General features: G+C 47.2%; 1 protein-coding gene across 4 annotated transcripts in view; it reads left to right on the top strand.

Moving 5' to 3' along the window:
- The window catches only part of LOC125644129 (protein PML), a 56,433-nt gene continuing 45,878 nt past the window's right edge, over nucleotides 1-10,555 (top strand). For all 4 annotated transcript variants that reach the window (XM_075132919.1, XM_048867594.2, XM_048867595.2 and 1 more), the window contains exons 1-2: nucleotides 1-161; nucleotides 2,000-2,484. In XM_075132919.1, the coding sequence (XP_074989020.1) occupies nucleotides 156-161; nucleotides 2,000-2,484 (491 nt within the window). In that variant the 5' untranslated portion in view covers nucleotides 1-155. The remainder of the gene's footprint in view (nucleotides 162-1,999; nucleotides 2,485-10,555) is intronic.

Raw genomic sequence — 10,555 nt, 5'->3', positions numbered from 1 at the left:
GCAGGTCACACAGAGAAAATGAAACTAGCTGTGGCGCTTCTGCTTTGCAGGAAGCTCCTTGTTACTCTCCCTTGGCCGGTTACTCTCCCTTGGCCACAGCAGCAGCTAGACCGTCCCCAGAGCCGTGGCCAGAGCTGGCTGTGCATCCGCTCTCAATGCAGGTATTTTATCTTTCACTTGTCTTTAGCTGATAGTGTGCCATTTGTTTCCCAGCTACACAGAAGGGGTAGGGGGATTCCTGCATGAGACAAACCCCAGCTCCCCACTTTTTGGAGACCATTTCTGGGAGAGACCCACTTTGTGGGGCACACTCTGCTCCGGATGGGATGGTGCAACAGCCATCAGCATTGTGGCACAGCCTCAGTACGTCAGTGTCCTGTGACACCGTTGTGCCATGATGCGAAAGGACGAAATGCTGTGGTTTCATGCACCCCTGCATTTCTGGAGGGTCCTGTTAACTTCCTTCACATGAGGCAGGCAGGCTGTGAATTTGGGGCTATCCCAGAAATATTGAGGAGGCTGGATCTAGTGCCCAGAATAGGACCATGGAGTTAGCTCTTGGAGCTGGCATCCTACTTGTGCATGTTCCTCTATTCCCTCTCTGCTTCCCTCCCCATGTGATATCCCAAAGGCCCAACCTGACAAAGTTGTATTGCAATTGACTTCAACGGGAACTGGCTGCCAGATTTTTCAACAACCACAAGCTGAAATGGGTCTCAAAAGCAGCACACACCTCTGAAAACAAGCCCACACAACACCCCCTAAGGATGTACTCCACCCACCTGGCGACCCACATCCCTAGGGCTAATATTCCCACCGGGGAGGGGCTGCAGTTTGCTCTGCAAACTTGCTGACAAGGAACGGAGACTAATTTTTTGTAACTACAGCTTTGCCAAGGCTGGAGCTTCACCCCATCTCCCACCCATCCACACTCCAGTGTAAAATCCTTTTTGTTGCACTTGTTGCTGGATCTGTTCTATATTAGTTCATATACTGCTCTCATGGCTATAGTATCTGAGTGCCTTTCAGCAGTTCATTGAGTGACTAACGTGTGTCATGTGGTGTTTGACGCTAACGCCACCCCTCCAACAGATCTTGGTGGAGAGACTCACACATGGCATGACAGTATGCTCGTGCTGAGACGTAGCATCACAGCCCTACCTGGACTGGGATTCCTTTCTGCCAGGAGAGGTGGCTCTCCTCCATCTCTTATTCACTAAGGGATGATTGGAGTCTTCCTCCAAACTTTGTCCAGGGCACAAAGAGTCAAGCCTCTGCTTTAAAAGCTGGTGACTAATTGGCAGACACAATGGGGAAGAGGGGTGAGATGGTTTTGTGGTTACAGCTGGGGAGTTGTGAGATCTCTGCATATTAACCCCTGGGTGGCTTGGGCGAGTCACTGAACCACGCTGTGTCTCAGTTGCCCATATGCAAAATTGGGATAATAATATTTCCCTGCCTCCCAGGACTGGATAAAATAATCTTTCCATGGTGAGGTTTTATACTAGAGCAGTGGGGACAATGTAGACACCTAGGAGAGATAGGCATGCAGCCCTGCTGCATGCAATGTCACTGTGAACTGTGTTCTATAATAAGCCAGTTCACATGATGTTGAGGGCCATGAATTTGCAATATGTAGGCACAAACATATGAGTGCCATATTCAGAGGCAGGATCCTGCAGCCTCCAGTAGGGGGCCTCTAGGCCTAGTCCACCCCATCACACAGGCCACATACCACACCTCACAACACTTCATAGTTCCCTTTGTTCCCCTTCACCCTTCCTCAAAACACAGAAACAAGGGGATGTCTGGGGAAATTGAAAGGTGGCAAATTTAAAATGGATAGAAGGGATTTTAAAAAAATACAGTACATGGTTAGCTTGTAATATTATTACTGTTACATAGAGACATCTCTTCCCCTCCCCCCCCCCATCACTCACTGGGGCTCATAGCAGAGCAGCACAGCATTGGTGACCCCCTGGGTCTCTCTCTCCCAAAGGTGATGGAAGAAGAATTTCAGTTCCTGCTCTGCCAGGGATGCCAGAAAGAACCCAGGAATCCCAAGCTCCTGTCCTGCTTTCACACTTTGTGCACCGACTGCCTGGAAGAGAACAAGCCCGTTGGCCAGTGCCCCATCTGCCAGGCTCCCATCCCTCAAGCCAGCGGGATCCCAGACCAGGACAACCTGCTCTTTGCCAATCTGCAGGCCAAGCTGAGCACCTACCAGAAGATTGTCAGCAGCAGCGACTTGGTCTGTGACCGCTGCAGAGATCTGGCCGAGTTTTGGTGCTCTGAGTGCGAGGAGTTCTTTTGCATCAGATGCTTTGAGGCCCACCAGTGGTTCTCAAAGAAGAAAAGCCACGAAACCAGGAAGGTGAGGGAGCTGAAGGCAGAATCTGCCAAACAGTTTCTGGAGGGAGCAAGGAAGTCCAGAATCCTCTTCTGTTCCAATCCCACCCACAATGACCAGAACTACATTACAAGGTAAGAACATCAACCTTCTATGATTTATTCCCATACAGTTGTGAGCACATGGGAAAAGGGTATTGGGAGGGAGGGTCTGTGGTGAAGGCCAGGCCTGGGAGTCTAGGGAACTTAGGACCCTTTCTTCCTGCACCAAGATATGAGAGTAACTCCCATTGACTTCCGCAGGAGCTACTTGAGTCATGTTGCAAGAATATGGCCCTTCGGTTCTATTCCCAGCTCTTCCACTGACCCACTATGTGACCTTGGGCAAGTCACAGCTGTGATGGGTTGGACCCCTCTTCTGGATGTACCAGGGTTTCACTGCGCCCCACCTGCTCCACCAGCCTGGATTCCCTCTCCCTGTTTTGCTGAATTAGGCTCTCCAGCCCCTTGCAGCACACACACAGAGGTAGGGCCACACCCAGATGCAAACACAAACTGAAGCCAGCTCTGTGTGAGAGGATTCACCCAGCACTCACTTGCACACCCCTTTTGGGGAATAAACCCAAAATAATATTGTCTTGTGCTGTATAGAAAGATCTGCACAGCACAAACTCATAAAAATTTGGCCTCTCCTTCAATGTGAAGAGAGATATGCACAACTTCTTCCCCCCTCAGTTAGAAATTGCACAAACTGGGTTTAATAATAAACAAAACAAATTTATTAACTGTAAAAGGCAGATTTTAAGTGATTATAAGGGATAGCAAACAGAACAAAGCAGATTACTGAGCAAATAAAACAAAATATGCATACTAAGCATAAGATCTTAAAGAGAGTGGTTTCAAGAAGTAATTTCTCACTCTCAATGTTATTTTAGGTGTGAAAGTAGAATGAATTATATTGAAATTATAATTCATTAAAGAAATGCTGCTTGAAGGGTTTGTCGAAATATAGTTGTCAGGAAGAGAAATATTAAGGAGTGTGAGACAATGGGTCCTCAAACTAATTAACTTAGAGCTCCTATTGAGCTAGAAGATTGGTAAACGTTAGTGTGGAAAGGTAAGTTGCAGAGTTTCTGTATCTTAGAGTTCCAGTTATGTCTTCTTACAGACTGGACCCCTGTCACAGTCTGGACTCGCCCCTGCCTTTCCCCTCAGGTTAGTTCCTTTGTCCCTTCAGGTACTTTCAGCAGTCCTTCTTCTTGGGTAGGCAATGGAGGAGAGTCCAGATCAACCCGCTCCCCAGCCCTTAAAACGGATTTACCTAAGGCAGGAATCCTTTGTTTGATCCCCATCCCCCTACAGTGGAAAAGTACCAGCTGTGTGGAAAGGGGTATTTTTCATCAGGTGAGATTATCACCTGACCTTGTAGTGTCAATACAGCATCCCAGGAAGCACTTCAGGAAGGTGGGAGATTTGTATCTTCAGAGTTCTATTGTCCTTCTTAAATGGGTCATTCAGGAGGATTGCCTACTGTCTGGCAGGCGTTCCTCCAAAGTACACACACAGATGTAATTGTTACATAGTCAATATTCCTAACTTTAGATACAGAAATGATACATGCATACAAACTGGATAATCACATTCAGTAAATCATAACCTTTCCAATGGTATCTTACATGAGCCATCTTGCATAAAGTAAAGGAGTACTTGTGGCACCTTAGAGACTAACCAATTTATTTGAGCATGAGCTTTCGTGAGCTACAGCTCACTTCATCAGATGTATACCGTGGAAACTGCAGCAGACTTTATATACACACAGAGAATATGAAACAATACCTCCTCCCACCCCACTGTCCTGCTGGTAATAGCTTATCTAAAGTGATCAACAGGTGGGCCATTTCCAGCACAAATCCAGGTTTTCTCACCCTCCACCCACCCACACAAATTCACTCTCCTGCTGGTGCTAGCCCATCCAAAGTGACAACTCTTTACATAATCAAGTCGGGCTATTTCCTGCATAGATCCAGGTTTTCTCACATCCCCCCCACCCCCATACACACACAAACTCACTCTCCTGCTGGTAATAGCTCATCTAAACTGACCACTCTCCAAGTTTAAATCCAAGTTAAACCAGAACATCTGGGGGGGAGGGGGTAGGAAAAAACAAGAGGAAACAGGCTACCTTGCATAATGACTTAGCCACTCCCAGTCTCTATTTAAGCCTAAATTAATAGTATCCAATTTGCAAATGAATTCCAATTCAGCAGTTTCTCGCTGGAGTCTGGATTTGAAGTTTTTTTGTTTTAAGATAGCGACCTTCATGTCTGTGATTGCGTGACCAGAGAGATTGAAGTGTTCTCCGACTGGTTTATGAATGTTATAATTCTTGACATCTGATTTGTGTCCATTTATTCTTTTACGTAGAGACTGTCCAGTTTGACCAATGTACATGGCAGAGGGGCATTGCTGGCACATGATGGCATATATCACATTGGTGGATGTGCAGGTGAACGAGCCTCTGATAGTGTGGCTGATGTTATTAGGCCCTGTGATGGTGTCCCCTGAATAGATATGTGGGCACAATTGGCAACGGGCTTTGTTGCAAGGATAAGTTCCTGGGTTAGTGGTTCTGTTGTGTGGTATGTGGTTGTTGGTGAGTATTTGCTTCAGGTTGCGGGGCTGTCTGTAGGCAAGGACTGGCCTGTCTCCCAAGACTTGTGAGAGTGTTGGGTCATCCTTTAGGATAGGTTGTAGATCCTTAATAATGCGTTGGAGGGGTTTTAGTTGGGGGTGAAGGTGACCGCTAGTGGCGTTCTGTTATTTTCTTTGTTAGGCCTGTCCTGTAGTAGGTAACTTCTGGGAACTCTTCTGGCTCTATCAATCTGTTTCTTTACTTCTGCAGGTGGGTATTGTAGTTGTAAGAAAGCTTGACAGAGATCTTGTAGGTGTTTGTCTCTGTCTGAGGGGTTGGAGCAAATGCGGTTGTATCGCAGAGCTTGGCTGTAGACGATGGATCGTGTGGTGTGGTCAGGGTGAAAGCTGGAGGCATGCAGGTAGGAATAGCGGTCAGTAGGTTTCCGGTATAGGGTGGTGTTTATGTGGCCATCGTTTATTAGCACTGTAGTGTCCAGGAAGTGGATCTCTTGTGTGGACTGGACCAGGCTGAGGTTGGTGGTGGGATGGAAATTGTTGAAATCATGGTGGAATTCCTCAAGGGCTTCTTTTGCAAATTGGATACTATTAATTTAGGCTTAAATAGAGACTGGGAGTGGCTAAGTCATTATGCAAGGTAGCCTGTTTCCTCTTGTTTTTTCCTACCCCCTCCCCCCCAGATGTTCTGGTTTAACTTGGATTTAAACTTGGAGAGTGGTCAGTTTAGATGAGCTATTACCAGCAGGAGAGTGAGTTTGTGTGTGTATGGGGGTGGGGGGGATGTGAGAAAACCTGGATCTATGCAGGAAATAGCCCGACTTGATTATGTAAAGAGTTGTCACTTTGGATGGGCTAGCACCAGCAGGAGAGTGAATTTGTGTGGGTGGGTGGAGGGTGAGAAAACCTGGATTTGTGCTGGAAATGGCCCACCTGTTGATCACTTTAGATAAGCTATTACCAGCAGGACAGTGGGGTGGGAGGAGGTATTGTTTCATATTCTCTGTGTGTATATAAAGTCTGCTGCAGTTTCCACGGTATACATCTGATGAAGTGAGCTGTAGCTCACGAAAGCTCATGCTCAAATAAATTGGTTAGTCTCTAAGGTGCCACAAGTACTCCTTTACTTTTTGCGAATACAGACTAACACGGCTGTTCCTCTGAAACTTGCATAAAGTATATCTTAGTTATGCCATATTCACATCATAACCATATTACTATGCAGAATATAGGGTGTACTGTCACAACAGCCTCTTCCTGTGCCTCAGTTTCCCCATCTGTAAAATGAGGCTAGCTCTTTTTCAAGTGGCCTCTGCACATTCCCACCCTTGCTTCATGGTGTCAGCAGATCACAACAGGAGTCAGGCTGGAATTCGCATCCCCCTGCACCTCAAACAATGCCCCAGGGTTGCTCTTCTGCAGAGACTGAACCCGGGACCTCAGCATCTAAATTCATGAGCCCTTACTGCTTGAATTAAAAGACCAGGCTCTTTAGTTTGGAGGCAAGAGGAGACTCAAACTTCTGTGTGTGGTGCAGTAATGCGGGGGACAAAGCATGGGTCACACACCCCATTGAACAATTGGCCAGGTACATTTGGGATTTCCCTCCCACACACCGTCTGACACAGTGCATGTTGACCACTGCTGAAGGCACTGGCTTGACGAACCCTCTGGGCTAGTATGGGAAAACCTCTATTCCCAAAGATCCTTCGTAGAGACTTACAAACTCCCCACGCATGTGTCATATTGAAAGGCATATAACCATGGGCAGCGGGTACAGTAGGCCAGGAGGGGCTAAGCCTCTCCGGTGCAGCCACCGCTGATCCTGCGGCCAGAAGCCTGGGCCATGGTGGCTCCACCTCTTCCCCTACATGCTGGGAGTAGGCTTCCATGGGAAGAGTTTGCTTATTTATTATGTGCCATGCAGGTTCCCAGGCAGCTGAGGAGCCGGTACCTACTACTCAGCTTCCTGGGTCCCTGGGACTCCCCAGGGAGATTACTGATGAACCCAGGAAGCTGAGTAGCAGATATCACCTCCTCAGCTGCCCAGGAACCTGCATGGCTCATATAAAAACTCAGCGTTTTCTGCCTTGGTGCTCCTCTCCAGCACTCTCCAACCCCCTCTCTGGAGGTCCCTCCTGCCGCTTGCTGGTTCCTCCTCTCCACTCGGCCCCCCACCGCTGGTCCCTCCTCCCCTCCCACTTGGCCTTCAATGGGAGGAGAGATGCGGTGGGTGACGATGGGGGTTGTGTGGGAAGAGGGGGGAAGGGATGTGGCGAGGGTCAGTGGGGGGGAGGAGAGGAGGGATGCACGCGGGGAGGGGGAGAGAGGAGGGACCAGTGAGCAGAGGTGGGGGGGCAAGCGGGGACAGGAGGAAGAGGGACCAGCGAGCAGTGGCTCTGGGGCTGAGCGGGGAGGAGGGGGGAAGGAGAAGCATACAGTGAGCAGGGAGAGGACAAATGGTGGGAGGAGAGACCAGTGAACAGCAGGAGGGTGGGCTGAAAGGGAGGAGGAGGGACTGGCGAGCAGCAGCAAGGGGACTGAGCAGAAAGGGAGGAGGGACTGGTGAGCAGCAGTGGGGGCCCAAGGGGCAAGGAGGAGGGGGGATGGAGAGGAGGGACACCTGTGGCAGGGAGGGGGCTGAGCAGAGGAGGAGGTGGGCGTAACAAGGAGTTTGCTTGTCCTTGCAACAAATCAGCCAGAGATCTCTTCTGAGTACAATTATTTTATTTTATTTTTATTTTATTCACGGTGTCAACTCCCACCACCTTCTATTTACAGACCGCTGTAAACCAGCAACCTGGGGAAAAGCTAGCTTCTCCAGCCAGCAGTGATGCACAGTCCTTGGCTCCTCCCTTGCTTGCTTGCTTGCTTGCCTGCCTGCCTGCCTGCCTGCCCTATATAGCCCCCTGGCTAATGAGGCCCGCAGGTGCTTCCCTTCTAGCAATGAAGTGTGGCATACTCAGCCAGCCCCAATTAATGCTTCTTAATTGGAGCTAGGCTAACAGAGGGCTGGCCCAGGACCTCCTGGCCAGCACCCTGTTACAGTGGGCCTGGGGCAGAGTGGGGGTGAAGTGGGGTGGGGCCACTGGCAGAAGAGGCGGGACAGGGAGCTAGCCTCCCCGAGGGGAAGCTTCACCCACCAATCATGCATATAACACACATGTATAATAATCTATTGCTGCCAGTACCAATCACTAATTCATAGATTCATAGATATTAAGGTCAGAAGGGACCATTATGATCATCTAGTCTGACCTCCTGCACAGTGCAGGCCACAGAATCTCACCCACTCACTCCTGCGAAAAATCTCTCACCTATGTCTGAGCTACTGAAGTCCTCAAATCATGGTTTAAAGACTTCAAGGAGCAGAGAATCCTCCAGCAAGTGACCCATACCCCATGCTACAGAGGAAGGCGAAAAACCTCCAGGGCCTCTTCCAATCTGCCCTGGAGGAAAATTCCTTCCCGACCCCAAATATGTCGATCAGCTGAACCCTGAGCATGTGGGCAAGATTCACCAGCCAGATACCCAGGAAAGAATTTTCTGTAGTAACTCAGATCCCACCCCATCCAACATCCAATCACAGGCCATTGGGCCTGTTTACTATGAATATTTAAAGATCAATCAATTGCCAAAATCATGTTATCCCATCATACCATCTTCTCCATAAACTTATCAAGTCTAATCTAAAAGCCAGATAGGTCTTTTGCCCCCACTGCTTCCCTTGGAAGGCTATTCCAAAACTTCAGTCCTCTGATGGTTAGAATCCTTCGTCTAATTTCAAGTTTAAACTTCCCAATGACCAGTTTATATCCATTTGTTCTTGTGTCCACATTGGTACTGAGCTTAAATAATTCCTCTCCCTCTCCGGTATTTATCCCTCTGATATATTTATAGAGAGCAATCATATCTCCCCTCAACCTTCTTTTAGTTAGGCTAAACAAGCCAAGCTCCTTGAGTCTCCTTTCATAAGACAGGTTTTCCATTCCCCGGATCATCCTAGTAGCCCTTCTCTGTACCTGTTCCAGTTTGAATTCATCCTTCTTAAACATGGGAGACCAGAACTGCACACAGTATTCCAGGTGAGGTCTCACCAGTGCCTTGTATAACGGTACTAAAACCTCCTATCTCTACTGGAAATACCTCGCCTGATGCATCCCAAGACCGCATTAGCTTTTTTCACTGCCATATCACATTGGCGGCTCATAGTCATCCTATGATCAACCAATACTCCAAGGTCCTTCTCCTCCTCCATTACTTCTAATTGATGCGTCCCCAGCTTATAACTAAAATTCTTGTTATTAATCCCTAAATGCATAACCTTACACTTCTCACTATTAAATTTCATCCTATTACTATTACTCCAGTTTACAAGGTCATTCAAATCTTCCTGTATGATATCCCGGTCTCTCTCTAAATTGGCAATACCTCCCAGTTTTGTATCATCCGCACACTTTATTAGCACACTCCCACTTTTTGTGCCGAGGTCAGTAATAAAAAGATTAAATAAGATTGGTCCCAAAACTGATCCGTGAGGAACTCCACTAGTAACCTCCCTCCAGCTTGATAGTTCACCTTTCAGTAGGACCCGCTGTAGTCTCCCTGTTAACCAATTCCTTATCCACTTTTCAATTTTCATATTGATCCCCATCTTTTTCAATTTAACTAATAATTCCCCATGTGGCACGGTATCAAACGCCTTACTGAAATCTAGGTAAATTAGATCCATTGCATTTCCTTTGTCTAAAAAATCTGTTACTTTCTCAAAGAAGGAGATCAGGTTGGTTTGGCACGATCTACCTTTTGTAAAACCATGTTGTATTTTGTCTCATTTACCATTGACCTCAATGTCCTTAACTACTTTCTCCTTCAAATTTTTTTCCAAGAGTTTACATATTAGAGATGTCAAACTAACAGGCCTGTAGTTACCCGGATCACTTTTTTTTCCTTTCTTAAAAATAGGAACTATGTTAGCAATTCTCCAATCATACGGTACAACCCCTAAGTTTACAGATTCATTAAAAATTCTTGCTAAAGGGCTAGCAATTTCATGTGCCAATTCCTTTAATATTCTTGGATGAAGATTATCTGGGCCCCCCCGATTTAGTCCCATTAAGCTGATTGAGTTTCGCTTCTACCTTAGATATGGTAATTAAATTCCTGGTTCTCTTAGAGGACAATGGTTTGATTATTCATCCCATCTACCCAGCCCTTTTCTTTAGTTGCCTGTAGATTTTAAATCATGCTTTGGGGTGGGATTAATGGGAATGCCATCAAACTGAAAAGTGACGGGCATGAAAAGAAACAATACTGGGTGGGAGGAGAGAGAATCTCGTCACATTTCTCTGCATGTCTCAGATTTGCTCAAGCTCTCGGTGTCTGTATCCCACACCCCATGGTATTATACTCAGAATGGGCCAGAGTCTGATCCAATTTCCACCATTATAAATGCAGAATCACTTCATTGTCACTGATGGGTTACACTTGGCTTTATACCACTGTAATGGAGTCTAGAATCTGGCCCGGTGAGATTACTGCAAATGAGAAGCATGTG

Source organism: Caretta caretta, chromosome 10 (genome assembly GCF_965140235.1).
Source record: "Caretta caretta isolate rCarCar2 chromosome 10, rCarCar1.hap1, whole genome shotgun sequence".
Lineage (NCBI taxonomy): Eukaryota > Metazoa > Chordata > Testudines > Cheloniidae > Caretta > Caretta caretta.
Note: the sequence above shows the minus strand (reverse complement) of the source record. Positions and strands in the feature narration are given on the sequence as shown.